Source organism: Saccopteryx bilineata, chromosome 6 (genome assembly GCF_036850765.1).
Source record: "Saccopteryx bilineata isolate mSacBil1 chromosome 6, mSacBil1_pri_phased_curated, whole genome shotgun sequence".
NCBI lineage: Eukaryota > Metazoa > Chordata > Mammalia > Chiroptera > Emballonuridae > Saccopteryx > Saccopteryx bilineata.
The window spans coordinates 130,283,827-130,302,987 of NC_089495.1; the positions used below are offsets into that span (position 1 = coordinate 130,283,827).

At 47.1% G+C, this 19,161-nt stretch overlaps 1 protein-coding gene and 1 long non-coding RNA gene across 10 annotated transcripts in view; one reads left to right on the plus strand and one right to left on the minus strand.

Moving 5' to 3' along the window:
• Window positions 1-19,161, minus strand: part of PRKAG2 (protein kinase AMP-activated non-catalytic subunit gamma 2) — a 200,514-nt gene that overhangs the window by 53,363 nt on the left and 127,990 nt on the right. For 4 of the 7 annotated variants that reach the window (XM_066237433.1, XM_066237432.1, XM_066237434.1 and 1 more), the window contains one exon: window positions 4,898-4,967. In XM_066237433.1, the coding sequence (XP_066093530.1) occupies window positions 4,898-4,967 (70 nt within the window). The other 3 variants (XM_066237440.1, XM_066237439.1, XM_066237438.1) reach the window with 3 other exon arrangements.
• LOC136309230 (uncharacterized) lies at window positions 5,390-17,947 on the plus strand. 3 transcript variants are annotated; one of them, XR_010726267.1, is made up of 3 exons: window positions 5,390-5,487; window positions 16,601-16,792; window positions 17,673-17,942. It is a non-coding gene; the product is annotated as an uncharacterized lncRNA (long non-coding RNA). The 3 variants fall into 3 exon arrangements; XR_010726265.1 differs by lacking the exon at window positions 5,390-5,487 and adding an exon at window positions 9,856-9,906 and having other exon boundaries at window positions 17,673-17,947; XR_010726266.1 differs by lacking the exon at window positions 5,390-5,487 and adding an exon at window positions 9,856-9,906 and having other exon boundaries at window positions 17,784-17,947.

The following is a 19,161-nucleotide window of genomic DNA, read 5'->3' on the forward strand; positions in this document are numbered from 1 at the left end:
ATTTCTCAACCTTTTATACATTTCCCTTCCTTTTACACATTATATTCCCCCCCTCCCCTACTGTCCTATCCCCACAAACCTAGGACAACAGCCATACAGACTGCTTATTGGCCTGTGTACTGTGGCCCTTTGGAGGTCCACAAACCACTGTCAACAACTAGGTCGACCGTCTGGCTATCAACCTGAGTTCGGAGGCATGCTCTCCAATACTTTGGAAAATGCCTTGCAGGTGGAGAAGGGACAGCCCAGGAGCAGGTCACCAGGGAGGAAGGACGTTAGGCAGGTAGAGAGGGATTGAGGACAGGTGACGGGTAGGACAGGTGGACGAGGACGACCATGGCCCAGCAGGGAAAACCCGCAACACCGACAGCATTCGTGATAGCTAACACAGCAAGAGGTTCAGCCAGGAGACAACACAGAGGAGATTCTTCAAGTGCCAGGATGACAGCTTTATAAATCATGAATAAACCGCCAAACACTCACCTACTTTTAACAGCATTCCTGGGCGGTGTTTTGGAACTTAGAAAGGCCCGCGGTTGGTCCTGCCATTAAAGTCAAGGCAGTCAGTCCTGACAGACATGCACACAGATGTGATTGACAGAATAAAAAACGACTTGAGAAGCAAACACATAAGAACTATGAGCCGGGCACTGTTCTCATCTCTTTGCATATCCTGAACCCAATGTCCCCATAAAGGAACTACACTCGGCCCCCTTTACCACGTGTTCACTTTCCGTGGCTCCAGGTCTACCCACGGTCAGCCGCGGTCTGAAAATACTAAATGGAAAATTCCTGGGCGAAATAATTTATCTGTTTTAAATTAAAACACATGCCGTCTAGAGCAGGCATGCTGGCACCTCACGTGGTCTAGCTCTGCCCTGCAGGGGGTATGACTCCGCAGTGGGTCCGCTGTCTGCCTGCTGTGGATGCTCCCCGCCCACGAGATCCTCAGCCATCAGTGCTCTCAGACTAATCCTCGTGGTGTCGCAGCACCTATGTTTGGGTCATCTTTATTTTACCTAGTAAGGACCCCAAAGCGCAAGTGATGCTGGCCATTTGGGTATGCCGAAGAGAAGCCGTACAAGACTTCCTTTAAGTGAAAAGGAAGGAAGGTACGTATAGAGAAAAAACATATCACCCTGGCCAGATAGCTCAGTTGGTTAGAGCATCGTCCCAAAGCACAGAGGTTGCTGGTTCAATCCCCCAGGGCACATACAGTAACAGACTTTCCTCTCTTTAAAATCAATAAAACAGACATTAAAAAAAAATAAAAGAGGAGAAAAAAACCCCCAGCATATACAGGGTTTGGGACTTGCGCGGTTTCAGGTATCCACCAGGGGGTCTTAAAATGTATACCCCCCGCCCTGTGGATGATGAGATGTCCTCACTGAGATGCTGCAAACACTGTTGAACACCTACTGTGTGCCAGTCACACCAGACGCTGGGAAGAGAAAGAGGAATCGTTAGAGAAGTACAGAAGGGATTTGGGGTATGGCCTCAAAAGAGAGGGTGAGATGTGGCCTGTGCCACGATGTATCAGCAAGAAAGGGGGCGGAGAAGGTCTTATCCTCCCAAGATGTAATACCCAAAGGCACAGAGACGCGAGGGATGTGCCACACAGATCAGGGGACACACAGGGCAAACTACACTGGTGAACCAAATTGGGCCGTGTTTGCAAATAAAAGTTTTACGGAACACGGCTCCTGTGCCCCAGACTGATCTGGCCTCTGGCTGCCTTCTGCCTCGCAGTTGCACAGGCAGATGAAGTCGTCCACGGAAGCCAGCTGGCCACTTATGGAAGTTTGTGGATGCCTGTTCTGGAGCCCTGTTATTCGGGGAAGGGTTCTGTGAAGCGGGAGCCCCTGAGGGTCTGGCAGGAAAGCCAAATGGACTCTCGGGTCTCCTCCCAGACCCACAGAACTGGAACCTGCCTCCTCAGAAAGATCTCTGGTGATTCTTAGGCCCAGAAAGCTCCCCTGTCACCAGCGTGTGAGGCCACAGGTGCAGGAAAGCATGCACTTATCCTATATATAGTCAGAAAAAAGTGCTCAAGATTTTCCCATTAAGGAGCGGTGCCGGCAATTCATGCTCCAGAAAGGTCCCTTGGTCAGACAGAGTGTGACAGTCACAGCGGACAGCAGAAACGGGTGGGCAGCAGGCATCAGAACCCAGGCAAAGACCCAAACTATGCAGGGGACCTTGCCAGACAGTGCCTTCGTTTCTCCCAGAAGCAAGTGACATTTTAAGAAACTCCTCCAATTTCACTAGTGCCTCCGATTTGCCTCTGACAAAATATAGCATCAGTTATAGTTTACTAGGAAACAGGAAAAAGACTCAGTGGCAAAATATTAGTGATCATGTGTCTATGTATACCAAATATATCTCCATCTAAGTAATGCTTCTGGACCACAATGCATAAATTATTACTTTAACTGGGTAAGGAGGAAGATTAAAGATTAAATGAGGATCGACTCATCAGCTATCTATTATGTAGGCTGCTGCTAACACATCAGTTTACAGGATATTTAAAGGTGTAATAATGTCTTATGGTAGGGCTCCCCCCCAATAAATGCACAATTCTGCTTGATATTCAGTTTTTCCATATTTTGGATGAATAAGCAATCTGAAGTTAAAAAAAAAACAACAATCCATAGCAGCATTTTTGACATCACGCCAACACTACCCCTTCTAGCTCAGCTAACATCTTCTGAGCAATTGCTTAACATTCTGCCTCCTTAAAATCTGGAAAAGTTTGACAGGGTTATTTGTGGGATTCAGTATGCTTTAACATAATGACAGCAATATAGACAAAAATAGATGAGCAAAAATGAGAAATACTCTTTTTTTAGGTGCTTAGGTTTTCATCCTTTACATTCACTCCATTGGCAGAAAAATGCAAAAGAAAGGAGGCTTGTGCGTCTGCTCTGAGAAATGTAACATAATTAAATAGTAAATCTCAAGTAAGAAAAGAACCCATCAGACTTGGGTTGAGAAGAATCTCTCTGTTAATAAGATTCATTGATAAAGGCCTTAGGAAGCCTATGAACTCAGTACAGTGGTTAATGGCACTTAAAAGGTAATCGTTAATAATGTTGACAGAGTGTTTCCTCTGGGTTTACCCTGTACTAAATATGCTTTTAGCCCTCTAAATACCCTTATATTAGCTACTTCTTATAGATGGGGAAACTAAGGCACAGAGAGGTTAAGTTCCTTGTCCAAGATCACACAGCTAAATAAGAAGTGGAGCTAAGATCTGAAGCTGGGTCTCTGTTTTTTACCACAGTTGTGGTACCTCTCTGACAGCATCTGCCCTCCACTTTCCTCTTGTCCCCAAGTGACTCTGCAAAAACTTTAAAAACAGTGAATTCTCATTGTTACTAATATCAGAGACAAAGCAAACCCCTGTGATTTAGACAAAGTCTTTTATTATTCATTTTAGGGGGGAGGAGGAGCAGGAAGCATCAACTCCCATATGTGCCTTGACCAGGCAAGTCCAAGTTTCAAATGGCAGCCTCAGCGTTTCAGGTCCATGTTTAATTCACTGCACCAGCACTGGTCAGGTTAGACAAAGTCTTAATGGAAGGGGGGGGGACATACCATATTGCCTAGTGGACAATGGCTAAAATTTGACCTGTGATGTTTATAAAACCAAGAAATAATGACATGGATTCCTCAGTAGGATAAAACACAAATCAAGCCCCAGTAAAATCCTAAAATGTATCATGTAACTGCTTGCTAATAGTAAATATGGATGCAGACTTTTTATGATAATTACTATGAATGCATTATTTTCTAGCTACGCTGCTGGTGAAATTCTACAAGGAAACTAACACCTAATATATATTCAGCATTGGCTGAATACCACCGGGTTAACGTCCTCATATCGGTTCTGCATGTTTCTTCAGTAATTGCTGCCTGACTGCATGTAAATGAACAGAAGAATTAAAGTAAAAAGTTGGCACGAGGTTCAGCACCCACATGGCATAGTCTTTGTTCCTGGAGCTTTATTCTATCCATACTCTTGGGGAGGAGGGGGGAGTTGGGGAAGAAGTTCCCAAACAAATAATGCCAAGTCCACAAGACACTGGGCAGGTTGGTCTTCCACATTCCTCAAATTGTCAAGCCTCTTCTACAAAGTTCATTTCCACTTCGGAGCTCATCCTGTTCCATTAAAATACGAATGTGGCCCCAAATCAAGCTACCTATTCCCCTTCAAATTTTCAGTTTCAAAATAAGACCCAGGTTAAAAAACAAACAAAAGACCCTCAACTCAGTCATACTCCATTTTAAACACTGATTCTTGCCAAGAACAAACTAATTCCCTTCACGTTTTAACAGTTTCAAAGTAAGATCCAGGTAAGTAAAACCAACCAACCAACCATCCAACAAAACAGGGCAGTTGGGGGAAAAGAAAAAAACCCACCAAGGGAGAGGTGACAGAGATGATGGAGCGACAGTCACCTGAACTCCAAACCAATTTCCCTCAGCCGCTTCAGGTTTTCATTTAACTTTCCCAGTGTACAACAAGAAGACACACCCTGGCGGTGCTATTTTTCACAAATACAGGTAGGGGACCAGTTTGCGTTATTTACAAGGATGGACCATACACATAATCTGGGGTTATCTGCGCCCAAGGCGGCATGACCAGCCATTCTTCCGGCATGACATCTTGCCCTCCATCGGGTCCGGCGGGTAAGGACAAAAGGAGCGACCATCCCCGGACCCCACTGGGCTTACCCTGCGGAGGCACCGCAGCCACTGCAGACGCGCTCCGCCGCGCCTCCATCGCCGGCCGGTCGGGCAGCCGGGCCGGGCGCGCGGCCTCCGGGGCGTGCGGAACCGGCGGCCCGGCCTCCGGGCGCAGAAGCGGAGGCGCGTCCCGGCGAGGGGCACTCACCTTCTTCTTCCAACTCGAATTTCTCCAGCATGCCGGCTTCCGCGGGTCCCGGGGCCGCCGCCAGCGCCGCCTGAGGAGGAGGAGGACAGGGATCAGCATGCGCTCAGCAGCGCTCGTCCCCGCGCGGGGCGGAGGCGCGGGAGCCGGGATGGGGTGGGGGGAGCGGAGGCGAGGACGGGCTTCGTGCCCCCGCCGGACGCCGCGGCCTCGCTCCGCGCCGCCGCCAGGAGGAGGGGCCTCCGCGCGCGGACGGGACAGAACGGAGCGCGGCGCGGCCCAGCCCCGGCCTGCCCCCGCGCCCCTCCCCGAGTGGAATGGCCCGCCCACCCCCACGCCGGCAGCTTTGGTACGGACCCGCGGGGGAAACGCGTGGGAAGAGGACCCCGCGGCACGAGCGGCCAGCGCACCGCCCTCCGCCTGCGGCCTTCGGCCCCGTCCCGCTCCCCGTCCCCGTCGGGCCGAGAGCGGCCATTAGCGGAGGAGGAGGCCCGCGCCCTCACCGCCGCCTCGCCCGCCCATCCCGCCGCGCACCTCCGCTCGCCTCCCCCGCACCCACGGCCAGCGTGTTCCCGCGAGTGTAACCTGCGCAGGTGTGGTCTGGACCAGCCCGGGGGTGGGGCGCAAGGGGCGCGCCGCGTGGGGCGGGGCGACGAGCGGAGTGGGGTTGCGGCGGCCCGGCGGGGCGAGGGGGGTGGGGTGAGGGTTGCCCAGCGGAGCTGGCATATCGGGCCAGGGTGTCTGCATTTCTTCTTTAAATTTTAGGTTAAACTGCCCGCCCCCCTCCCGCATTAAAAAGAATCGTTCCTTAGGTAGAACGGATTGTGCCTGCACTTGGTGGTTGACACTTTTCCCAGGCCATGGAAGCCTCGCTGCGCTTCCTCTCTGCACAGACGATTCCCTTCTTAGGGCGAGCCGCCTGCCAAGAGCTCGCACAAATCTAAACCTGGCCCTGGCCACTCTGTCGCCCTGGATCTGGGTATCTGAGACTCGCCTATCGCCAATTTAGGTTGGCAGGCAGCGCGGCTGGCAGCGGTGAGCTGCCTGGAAGGGCTGCACACCAGGGGAGGGTACAGGCAACCGGCTCGCTAGGGTGGGCGGCGGAGGCTCTCCTGTGCGACAGCCATCTCCTGTCCCATCTGCAGGGAGCCCTCGGCTCACTCCCCAATGCAAGGGCCCTGATAATGAGCTTAGCTCTTCGGGCCCTGGGTGATTAGGGCTATAGAGCCTAGCCCGGAAGGAGGAGGAAGTACTAAAATCTCCTTTGTGCTCTCTTTTTTTTTTTGCTCTGTCATCTCAGCTGGACCAATCCCCAAGTTTTAAGCTGCTTCTTTAAAAAGAGGATGGGGGTGGGAAAAGGGGAGGGAAAGAAGACAAAATACATCTTGTAAGAGTATTGGTAGGTAAAAACCTACAGCGATGTCATGCTTCACAGCAGAAGACTGAAGAAGTGTTCCAAGTTCAGGAACAAAAGCAAAGATGTCTGCTTTCATTCTATTCTTATTCAGCACAGTACTGGGAATTCCAGCTGCTGCAATAAGGCAAGAAAAAAATGATAAAAGGCATGCACATTGCAAAGAAAGGCACAAAACCGTCCCTATTTGTGGATGACATGGTTGTCTGCATAGAAAGTCCCAAGGAATCTTAAATGAACAAACAAACAAAAAAACCCCAAAACTACAACTAGTGAGTTCAGCAAGGTCATAGGATTCACTAATTTCTATAATATATACTAACAATGAACACGTAGAAATGGATATTAAAAACAATACTATTTACAATCACTGCAAAGGAAATTAAATACTTAGGTATATACTTAAGGAACCATGTGCAAAATCCATCTGCTAAAAACTACAAAAGATGGGTGAACTAGGAGGAAATCTAAATAAGTGGAGAGGCATCCCATATTTGTGGACCGGAAAACCCATCAGTGTAAAGATGCCAGTTCTCCAAATTGATTCCTATAGAAATTCTGATCCTTTTAAAAAAAAAATTTTTTTTTGTAGACAAGCTTAGTTTAAAATATCTAAGGAAACACACAGGCTCTAGAATAGCATTAAGCAATTTTGAAAAAAGAAGAAAAGTGGGAGGAATCACTCTACTCAACATCAAAGCATACTCCAGAGCTACAAGTAAACAAAGACTGTGCGGATTGCATATGATTTCACTTACGGGTGAAATCTAAAGAACAAGCAAACAAAACAGAAACAGACTCTTAGATACAGAGAACAGACTGGTGGCTGCCCGAGGAGAAGGAAGTTGGGGTGGATAAAGTGAAGGGATTGAGAAGTACACATGGGTAGTTACAGAACAGTCAGGAGGATGTCAAGTACAGCCTAGGGAAGGGAATAGAGTCTGATACTGTCACAATGTATGGTGTCCTGGTGGGTTACCAGTATCAGGGGAATACTTTGTAAAGTATATGGTTGTCTAACCACTACATAGTACCTCTGAAACTAATACAAAGTAATATTAAATATAAACTATCAGCCTGACCAGGCAGTGGCGCAGTGGATAGAGCGTTGAACTGGGATGCGGAAGGACCCAGGTTCGAGACCCTGAGGTCGCCAGCTTGAGTGCAGGCTCATCTGGTTTGAGCAAGGCTCACCAGCTTGAACCCAAGGTCACTGGTTCCAGCAAGGGGTTACTTGGTCTGCTGAAGGCCCGTGGTCAAGGCACATGTGAGAAAGAAATCAATGAACAGCTAAGGTGTTGCAACGCGCAATGAAAAACTAATGATTGATGCTTCTCATCTCTCTCTGTTCCTGTCTGTCTGTCCCTGTCTATCCCTCTCTCTGACTCACTCTCTGTCTCTGTAATAAATAAATAAATAAATAAATAAATAAAATAAAATAAAACTATCATTGGAAAAAAAAAGAAGACTGTACTATTGGCAGAGGGATAGACGATCAATAGAAACAGAGAATCTGACCCATATAAATGTGTCAAACTGATGTCTGATAAAGGTCCAAAAGCGGTGTTGTTCAGGCGACTGGACATCGCCAGGCAAAAAAATAAACCTCAATATAAGCCAGGGGTCCCCAAACTTTTTACAGAGGGGGCCAGTTCACTGTCCCTCAGACCATTGGAGGGCCGGACTATAAAAAAAAACTGAACAAATCCCTATGCACACTGCACATATCTTATTTTAAAGTAAAAAACAAAACGGGAACAAATACAGTATTTAAAATAAAGAACAAGTAAATTTAAATCAACAAACTGACCAGTATTTCACTGGGAACTATGGGCCTGCTTTTGGCTAATGAAATGGTCAATGTCTGGTTCCATATTTGTCACTGCTAGCCATATCAAGTGATATGACGCGCTTCCAGAGCCGTAAGGCATGCGTCCTGCATCACTGGAAGTAGTACTGTACGTGAGTGACGCCGTGCTTTGCGGTGCCACCATATACAGTGCTCCTCTCACTGACCACCAATGAAAGAGGTGCCCCTTCCAGAAGTGCGGCGGGGGCCAGATAAATGGCTTCAGGGGGCCGCATGTGGCCCACGGGCCGTAGTTTGGGGACCCCTGATATAAGCCTTACACACTATGAATATGAGCTTGAGTTGGACTGTGGACTTAAAATGTAAGACATGAAACTTAGGGGAAATAATATAGGATAAAATCTTCAGGACCTACTGTGAAGGAAAGAGTTAGACCTGATCCCATAAAAGGAAAAATTAATAAATTGGACCTCGTTAACATTAAAATGTTAGCTCTGTGACAGACTCTGTTAACGGGATGAAAAGATAAGATACGGAGCACAAGAAAACGCTTGCACCCTGGCCAGTTGGCTCAGCGGGAGAGCGTTGGCTAGGTGTGTGGAAGACCCCAGTCTGACTCCTGGTCAGGGCACACAGGAGAAGCGCCCATCTGCTTCTTCACCCCTCCCCCTCTTCCTTCTCTCTCTCTCTCTCTCTCTTCTACTCCTGCAGCCATGGCTCATTACAGGAAGTTGGCTCCCAGGCTCTATGGCCTCACCTCAGGTGCTAAAATGGCTCGGTTGCTGGGCAATGGAGCAACTGCCCAGCAAATGGACAGGGCATCACCCCGTAGTGGGCTTGCTGGGTGGATCCCTGTCTGGGCACATGTGTGAGTCTGTCTCTGCCTTTGCTCCTCTCACTTAAAAAAAAAAAAAGAGTGAGAAAATACTTGCACCTTGTTAGCAAATGCCCAGCATCTGGAATACGTATCAAGAACTCTCAAAGAACACAACAGTAGAAAAAGAAAATCCAGTTGGAACATGGGCAAAAGATATACAGATGGCAAATAAGCACGCGTAGAGATGCTCAACATCATTAGCCAGTAGGGAAATGCAAATTAAAATCACACAAAGCCCTCACTGGATAGCTTAGTATGATTACAGCGTTGTCCCGGAACACAAAAGTTGCTGGTTCCATCTCTGTTCAGGGCACATACAAGAACAGATCGATGTTTCTGTCTCTCTCCACCTTCCTCTAAAATCAATCACTAAATTAATAAAAAAAATCACACCAAATGATCATGATATACCTATTAGAATGGCCAATATAAAAATAGTAAGTGCTGGTGAGGAGGCAGAAAAACCGTCACTTCTGCATTGTGGCGGGGATACAAAATCGTACACTACACTGGAAAAACAGCTTGGCAATTTCTTATAAAACTGAGCTTGCAACTGCCGCATAACACAGCAATCACAGTCTTGGGCATTTACCTCAGATAATGAGAACTGTTTGCATGAAAACCTGTATACAGTAGTCACACAGCAGCTGCATTTTGTAATAGCCCAAACTAGAAATAACAGATGTCATTCAATGGGTGAATGATTAAACACAACACAGTCACGCACTGCTTAAGAATGGGGATATGTTCTGAAAAATGTGTTGTTAGGCAATTTTGTCGTTGTGCAAACATCACCGCACACGCTTAGACAAACCTCGATAGTATAGCCTACCACACACCTGGGTGATATGGTATAACCTAACTGCTCCTGGGCTACAAGACAGTACAGCAGGTTACCCTACCTGAATACGGTAAATACTCCCATATCTAAACATGGAAAAGGTATAGTAAAAACAGTATAAAAGATAAAATATGGTTACACCTGTAAGAAATTAAAATGGTACAGTTGTCCTTTCTTTTTAAAAATATTTACTTATTGATTTTTTAAAATTCATTTTTAGAGAGAGGGGAGAGAAGCAGGAAGCATCAACTCGTGTAGTAGTTGCTTCTCGCATGTGTCTTGACCGGGCAAGCCCAGGGTTTCGAACTGGCGACCTCAGCATTCCAGGTTGACACTTTATCCCACTGTGCCACCTCAGGGCAGGCTATTTATTGATTTTTGAGAAAGAGGAAGGGAGAGACAGACAGACAGAAACATTGATCTGTTCCTGTGTGCGCCCTAACTAACTGAACCAGCAACCTCTGTGTATCAACGTGATTCTCTAACCAACTGAGCTGTCCTGCCAGGGCATCGTTGATTGTCCTTTCATGGTGGTGTTTTCTTGAAGTCTCAACAGACCTATAGGCCTGACTTAATTTTAGCTCTTTCAGGCGGGGTGCGGGGGCAGGAGAGACCAAGGACGGGCTGGGACCATGTTTCTCTCCTCCGTCCTCTTTCCTCCACAACTCAGCTGAGTTCTGAGTTGAACTTGAGTGAGAGAATGCCTGAAAAAATACAGAGCCACTGCACATGGGACCTTTCGGTTGGTGAGAAATGCTACCTCATTAAGGTCTGTCGCACACTGCTGCACCCAGGTGCTGCAAAATATGGAATTTGGAGGGACTGTCGGGAGTGCAAACGTGAGCCTACAAATGTCATCGTGGAACGAGTGTGGTCAGATATGAGTTCACCAGGCCTTTTTGTAATTTTTTAAAATTGTAATCTTAAAGAGCAAGAGATAAGTCAACCTTAAATACTGGATAAGCAGTTCCTGAATAATTTAGGGCTGGAACCCACAGCTCTGAGGTCCCTCTGCCCCCATGTTGTCTTTGAGTTCTGGCAAAGACGTCTGTCCTCTATGAGGTGGGCAAGGTGGGTTGGGGACCTCCCACTGATGCCAGGACAGGAGCTGGGTGCCCTAACTAGCCGGCACCGCCATTTCTGTGCTGACCAGTCCCAAGCCTCCACCGCTGACTGACGGCTCCCCGGAGCTGAGGTCATCTATCAGTCATCTCCATTTGGGCTTCCAAATGGAGTGGGTGAGACAGCTCAAACTCACCCACCTAGAACTGTCCCTAAGTCCTCTCACCTTGTCACCTTGGCATCCTTTGAGGCTGCCTTACTTGACGGCATCTCCACTGCCGCCTCTTCCTCTTGGTGAAGCTCCTACCATCTCACGCTGGGGCACTAAATCAGTTTGGCCCTCCTTGTCTCGCCCTACCCTGGAACCAGAGTGACCTTTAAAAAAAAACCGCGGGCTTGAACCTGTTACTCCCCGTGTGGAACCGCTCACTGGCTCTCAGGAAGCTTTAGGAACATCGGGCCAGCTCTTTGGTTTGGCGGGGTCTGGTCACTTCATTTCTTTACCTTCTCCGGCCAGTTCCCTCTGTTTGTCCCCTAACCTTGAGTCCCTACTCGCTGCGTGATGGGTCTGGAGCATGCCGGTCTGTCTCCCTCCTTCCCCCGCTGCGTGGTGGGTTCCCATCACGCCTTCAGGGGGGAGGCTCGGTCTTCCTGCACCGTGGCCTCTGCTCACAACTTGCCTGGTTAGTTGCTTCTCGAGCCCCCACGCTTTCTTCGGTCCCTTCCCACAGGGTTGGGATGGACTCTTCTGTCTCCATGGCATCCCATAAACTCTCTTAAGGGGAAGAAATGGCTCTTTTCAGTCATCTTGGTGTTGCCTGAGCCTGACACATAGCAGACATTCTATAATAGTTGAGTGGAATGAATTGCTTGCGATTCACAAATCACTGGAAAACGCGGTGGGTAAGCGGTTGATTTAATAGTGTAAATGGTTCAGAGATGATTTCACGGTGTCCACTCGTGTTTCACCTGGGCCTCATTCCTATGTAGAAATGACTGGACCCATTTTCTCTTGAGCATGGGACCTGACATTTTTTGGAGGAAAAAAAAAAAGGCTGCCAAGAACATGGCAGATGTTTTTGTTGCAACACACGCTCTCTGAGCCCTGGAGGTCATTGACACTCTGGTTTGGATATTAGCAGACAACTCTGCCAGTCTTGTCCCCACCCTAACCGCGGTTGTTTCTGTTATGTGACAACAATGTGTACTTCAGAGTGCTGAGGAGATTTGACAAAAACTCAAAATACTGAGCCCCTGTAACTATTCATTCTTCAGATCGATTTGAATCAGTCTATTTGGGGTGGGGGGAAGGTTTCGTTCCTTTTGACTCTTCTCCAAATAACCATTTCAGATCCTTTAAACCAAGGTTTCAGAGTGTGGCAACCAATTTCTGCGACTCAACAAGCCAGCTAAAATCTGTTTCATAGAAAGTACTGTTATTAAAACAGGTTAAACCCAAAAAAAAAAAAAAAAAGTCCTTTTTGTCTGGATTCCTTCTGTTAAATTATCTTGTAATTTCCAGAAAGTAGACAATGTTAAGATTTTGAAGACAAGCATTCAGCAAATAATCTGCTGTGTATGTGCCAGGGACCATTGTAGGTGGGTCCATAAATGACCCAGTATGATTATAAATTTATATAAAAGATATGAAGCAGGAACCTTTCACACACACAGAGTTAGTCTGTTACTTCTCAAATTCTGATTCTGTGGGGCTCATGGGTCAGGGTCTGACATAGGTAGATCTTTTGTCTCTCACAAGTAAATTCAAATTAGTTTTTCCTTCTTTGCCCCTCAAAGTAGTTTATTATTAGGTTGTGTTTAACACCACTTATTGGGAGCTAAATGCATTCTACTACATTATGCTGACAAGCCTTATTGTCTCATAATAGTTTGCAAATACAAAAGCAGGTATTGCTCAAAGTCACGCCATACACGTTGAAATGTATTTCTAAGATAAAGCAACACAAAAAGCAGCATAAAGTCCTGGGGAAGTCTCTCTTCACAGCTCCCCCTCCCAGCTTGCCTACTGATTAACCTTCCTGAACAGCCCACGGTTAATAGTTTTCTCAACCATTTCACCCCTCCAGTTATGGAAACTTTGGCCAGAAACTGGTGAAAAGTCAAAGAAAGTTGAGGCAGACTACTTTTATGTTCATTTTGTTTTCTTTTGTTCTATGCAAAGCCATCAAAAGGAAGTCTGAGAATCCAGATGACATTGAAGGGACCCGTGCTTGCTTCTGGGGAATTCTGTGATCTCTGTTCCCTGTTGATGGTTCAAGGTAGCTAACCAGGATGGGTGATGGTGACCTGGGGGTGCAGAGCCAGCCATAGGCAGATAGATGTAGGTCCTGCTTGCGGGAAAAATGTATATCTCTTCAGAAAGATTTTTAGTGTCTCTTTCATTGTGATGTAAGTTACGCACAAGGAACTGTATCCATTTCAAGCCCTACAATTCAATGAGTCAACATGAAACCACTTCTACAATTAAGATACAAAAAACATTTCTCTTTCCTGGAAGTTTCTTTGTGACCCTTTGTGATTCATCCCTCCCTATCTCTGGAGTTTCAGGCTATCAGTGATCTACTTTTTGTTACTACGGGTATTTAGACTGAATTGTGTACCACTTGTCAGCAATAGGGACCCCTTTGCGTGTGACACACTGTACTTAGTTTGAATGGTTTCCCCTTCCCACCTTTCCTAGAATAACCCCATAATTTTTCTCGGTGTACCCCCTTTCCTTACACGCATCATGATGGGGGACAGTCATCCTCAAGCTATCCAGGGTTCAAGGGAAGGACACACGTGTGTGTGCATGTCCTCTCCCCATCCCTCTGTTCCCGCCACCGGCAGCATGTCGCCCTGCTTACTAACAACCCGGGACATCACTGAGGAGGCCTTCACCTTGAGCATCACCTTGCTTGGGGCCTGCTCTACCTCTGGACCCATAATGTGAGACAATGAACTTCTTTATCCTTCGAGCCAATTGGAGTTAAAGTTTTCTGTTACTTTGCAGCCAAAAATATCCTAAGTGACATTTGGGTACTATATTAGGTACAAGAGGTGATATTCCAGTAAGGTGGAGGTCATATTCTAATTGTGGATGGTTCTGCATAGGTGACGATACAAACAATTTTCAAAGTTTGAGGCAGACAGCAACTGGCTAGTACACATTAACGCTAAGGGACCTCTGAGAGAGAAGCTTCCTTTCAGAGCTGCAAAGGGGCCGATGTTTAAGGAAGCAAGGAAAACGCGTTGCAGGTGGTGGCGAGGGCAGGGGAAACTCTCTGAAGACAAAGATATTTGCAGGATCCAGCAAGACATATGGCCTTTACTCAAGGGAACATCCTTGTGGAGAAGTCAAAGAAAGAGAAACCCCTGGGCGAAAAGGAATGAAGTTAGGTTAGTACGGTGGGACAGAAGAAGTGACTGCCAACTGCCTCCAGCCAGTTTTTTGTTTTGTTTTGTTTTTTGGCCAGATGTAAAGATTTTAATACCTGTGTAGCATGCAGAGGGATGGATCTGGGAGAGCCGGGAAGCAGCAAGAATATGGAAGATGTCTTTACAGTGAATGTAAACATTGAATGAGAAAGCCTGATGTCTGACCAGGAAGTGGTGTAGTGGGTAGAGTGTTGGCATGGGACACAGAGGGTCCAGGTTAGAAACCCAGGAGTTGCCGGCTTGAGCGTGGCCTCATCAGCTTGAGACCTAAGGTGCTACAAAGAAGAATTGATGCTTCTCATCTCTCTCTCTTCCTATCTGTCTGTCCCTATCTGTCCCTCTCTCTGTCTCTCTCTCTCTCTCTCTCGCTAAAAAAAATTTAAAAAGGCCCTGGCCGGTTGGCTCAGTGGTAGAGCGTCAGCCTGGCGTGCAGAAGTCCCGGGTTCGATTCCCGGCCAGGGCACATAGGAGAAGCGCCCATCTGCTTCTCCACCCCTCCCCCTCTCCTTCCTCTCTGTCTCTCTCTTCCCCTCCTGCAGCCAGGCTCCATTGGAGCAAAGATGGCCCGGGCGCTGGGGATGGCTCCTTGGCCTCTGCCCCAGGTGCTAGAGTGGCTCTGGTCGTGGCAGAGCAACGCCCCCTGGTGGGCGTGCCAGGTGGATCCCGGTCGGGCGCATGCAGGAGTCTGTCTGACTGTTTCTCCCCGTTTCTAGCTTCAGAAAAATACAAAAAAAAAAAAGAAAAAAATTAATAAGCCTGAGAAGTACAGCAGAAATAAGAAATAGCTCGGACTTGGGATTTCAGTAAACGAGGAAGCAAGCAGAAAAGAAACTAGAGTAATAATTAGAAACAGCAGCATCAAAAGAAGCCTTTACAATACAGCTGTGAAGTCCTTATGGCAGCAAAGAACAAAGCCAACAAAGGAACAGCGATGGGGTTACCAAAACCGCACAGGGTGGCAATAAAAATCACCCAAGAGCTTCCTGAAGTTACCGCCTCTTTCTCGAAGGCCTTTGCCAACACTCTTCTTTATTATATGCGGCTTAAGTGTCTGTTTGTCGCCAATAGCTTATCGGTTGCTTGCATAACTGTACTAGCCAATGGGGTGAAGTTGCCACGGCATTCAAATAGTCCCGCCTTCTGGCATGCCACCTCACAAATTGAGGTTAAAGATTGGAGCAATTATTATGCTGTTAAGAAATCTTAACACCAAAAGGGGTCTTTGCAATGGTAGAAGACTAGAAGGTTCTCCAATTGAAAAATAATGTCATAATAGCTAAGTCAAATTTCAGTTGAGACATAGACAATTTCCTGTAAAACTTGCCTTTGCTATGACCATCAATAAGTCTCAGGGCCAAACGCTTAAGCGTGTTGGCATTTTTTACCTGAGCCTGCATTTGGACATGGTCAACTTTATGTTGCCTGTTCAAGAGTTTGTGAAAGAACGGATGTAAAATTAAAAATAATTGATGGTCCTCTGCAAGGCGAGCTTAAAAATGATGGAAAGATCTACACAAGAAATGTTGTGTACAAAGAGATCTTTGACATGTGAATTAACATTTTATTATTTAAATCACCTTTATTTATTGAGCTAGCGGTGGCTCTTAAGAAATGTACCGCCAGTGGTTTCCTTCATTGCACTCTACTTTAAGCAATTAAGCAAGTAGAAGGGGGAAAGCCCGTGGGGCAGTAAGCAAAGGGGCGTCCTCGCCGCCTGTCCTGGGTAATTCAGTTTGAATTAGCAGACACCTTTGCACAAATCATTTTAATTACAATTTATAATATCTAGAACAGCGGTCATTTCATATGACCGCCGGGCTTTCTAGTTTTTATATATTTCTTTATTGCCTTGACTTCAACTACAGTGGCGTAGCCTTAGCATCCTCTGTTCTGTTTTATAACTGTCCCAAAAAGAATGCCGCTTGGAAATGAAGTTCAGAGGATCACTGTCCCCCCCCCCCCCCATGGTCCTAAAGAGTGTAAAAAGTTCTTTTGTTTCACATGGATCAATCGGATCAATCGCAAGATGTTTATTTATTTTTAAATCAAAGCTTCACGGTGCCCAGTGATTCAGGGCCTTTTTCCTCCCCTCCCTTCCCCTAATTACCCAGGGCCAGCGCCTTAAGGTCTCTGTTGTCACGGTGCACTAAAAACGCAGCCCCATCCAGGGACACGTGTCCCCAGAGCAGGAAGGACCTCAGGTTCCTGAGCCGCTAAGACCAGGCTTCTCTTTTGAACATGATTTTTTTTTTTTTAAATTTCAGCTTGGAGTACTAGATATAGCCTCTTAGGAGGGGGGCATACCAAGAAATTTCCTGAACGCATTGAGTATTTTCCACTAGCTCCGTCAAACACGGCTCGCGGAAAATTGTTTCTGCTGTTCACCATGACATTCTGGAATGAATAAACCGACATTCTCCTACCAACCACACTGTGCAAATGGACAAAATAGGACAGTAAGTAACATGCTAAGTTAGTAAGCTGTCTCACCATGGTTCATGAGTGTGACACACCTACTGCTAGATCTGGGCACAATGGCTAAGTTAAAAAAACAACAAAAAACGCCACACCACAATCCACTGTCTCAAAATGGTAGAATTGAGGGAAGCTTTTATTTCTTGTATGCTTTTCTTTTTATAACCAGAGAAATTTTCAAGAAAGTTCCAGTTTTGGTAAGAACGCACATCACATCATATACCTTCTTAACCCTTTTCAGCACACAGTTCAGTAGGAGTGAGCATATCCACACCGTTGGGCATAACCAATCCACAGGGCGCTTTCACCTTAGAGAAATGCCCTCATGACCGGAGAGGATCAAATACTTCCCAAGACGCCTCTCATTTTTACAATCAAATGCAAAAGAGGTAAATGGGAGTGGCTTACCCAGGCTAAACTAAGGCGATGGAATAGGCGGCTTACCGACTGGTGAATGAACATGTCTATAAAAGCCACGGGGTTTTTAACTGGCGTTTGGAAACGATGTGCATGGAGGGGCTCCCTGGTCGAGGCATGGACATCGTGCTAGAATAGCCTCCGTGTGGTTCCTCAGAGCCACCTGCTTCCAGTTCCCTTTTCCGGATAGAATATACCTCTTCTTCCACTGTGCAAGAGGGAACCAGAGGGTACGCCTCCTCAGGACCCAAAATAGCATTGAGGCTTGCCCAGCCTCAGACCTCATGGGGAAAGAGCGTGTCACCACACACGGCCTCTAGAAACAGGTTCCCCCCAGCACGGCGAGGAGAATCTGAGCAGTCACTCATTAACAGCTTATGCACACCGTGCTCTCAGACAGACTCCAGAGCCGGCTTGTTCTAAACTTTTCCATCATTCCAACAGCTGGTTCCCACCGAGTCATTAAGGAGACTGCGATTAACACCACTGTGATGTTTGGTATTGCCTGTTGTACCAGTGATACCGCACGAGCTTGAGGTAATAATGTTTTCTCAGGGCTATGCAGTGAGCAAGCAATCCTGGTTCGGAGCTGAAAGAATTTCTATCTAAATGCAAATCAAGACAAGACCGGCTAGAATGCATGAGTAGCTATAGTGGTTTTTCCACCATTGAATGTTCAGCACACACACACACACCCCTGCACACACACTCCCCCCCTGCCTGCCCCCCTCCCCACGATGCATTTTCATACAACTGTGTCAGTCAAGAAGCAAGAAGCGTTTCTTATTAGGTAAACCCTGCATTTCTCTTCACCGCGCCCCGCAATGATATAGGTCAAGGTGCTCTGAGCCTTATTATTTTTTTTCCACTTAATACGTGGTAAACAAAACAGACAGAATCATTTTCCCTCCACTGCAGGCTGACAGAGCCAGGACCCCTGATGTCTCTATGCAATGTCCCAAAAGAATCAAAGAAAGTGTGCCCACCATGGAACTTATTAATATCTTTCCACCCCGCCCCCAGATTGATGTCCCCCCCTTCTGATTGAATGACACTGCCATCCGCCTTTTCATGCCAGAAACTAGAGTCACCCTGGAGTCCCTCCCCCCCCCACATGCCACCTAGTTGGGCATCCCTGAGACCAGCCTGGTTTGACTCTTACAGATGTTTACAATGAGTCCCTGCCTCTGCATCTTCACCTCAGTCCTCTGTCATCTTCTTGCTTAGCCTTTCCCCCGTAAGTTCCAGTCACCAGCCTGTCACTGAACTGATCCCTCCATTAAACTGCAAGTCTGCCCAGCTCTCCCTACTGTACCATCGCTGGAGCAGGCGGGGGACCATCTGTGGTGTTCATCTGCGGAGTTATGTCCACTCTGCACCCTTTCCTTACTCAGGAGGGCTAAGGGGAAGAAGGAGAGAGCCTTTCCACCTTGAACATCCACTGCTCTAGATTCCCTCTCAAGCCGGTCCGGGTGCAGAGTGGGTAAGTCCACAGTGCTCGGAGAGTGGGGTGAAGACTCATCCTCCAGACCGAACTCTACAGGACTGGGTACCTGCTGGCCAATTTAATGGCCAGTTCAATTCCTGGGCCACTTAGGGGCAGGACATATGTGACTGGCAATCTCCCGTGGGCCCTGCTTGTTGTCCTCACTGGGGGCACAAAGCTCTGCTGCTTGTCTCTTGCCTTTCTGGGGACCGGTCTCATTCTGCCACTTGGCACGAGATGTCCTATCAATTCATTGGATGGTGGTAAAGGGAAGCTCTGGCATAGATGAGTCAAGGGTGGCAATTTTTGTGTGTGTGTATGATAAAGGCCAGGTAGTAAACATTTTAGGCTCTGCAAGCCCTCCGGTCTCTGTTGCAAACACTCCCCCATGCAGTGATAGCAGGAAAGCAGTCACAGAGGGGGCATAAACGAACAAGCATGCCTGTG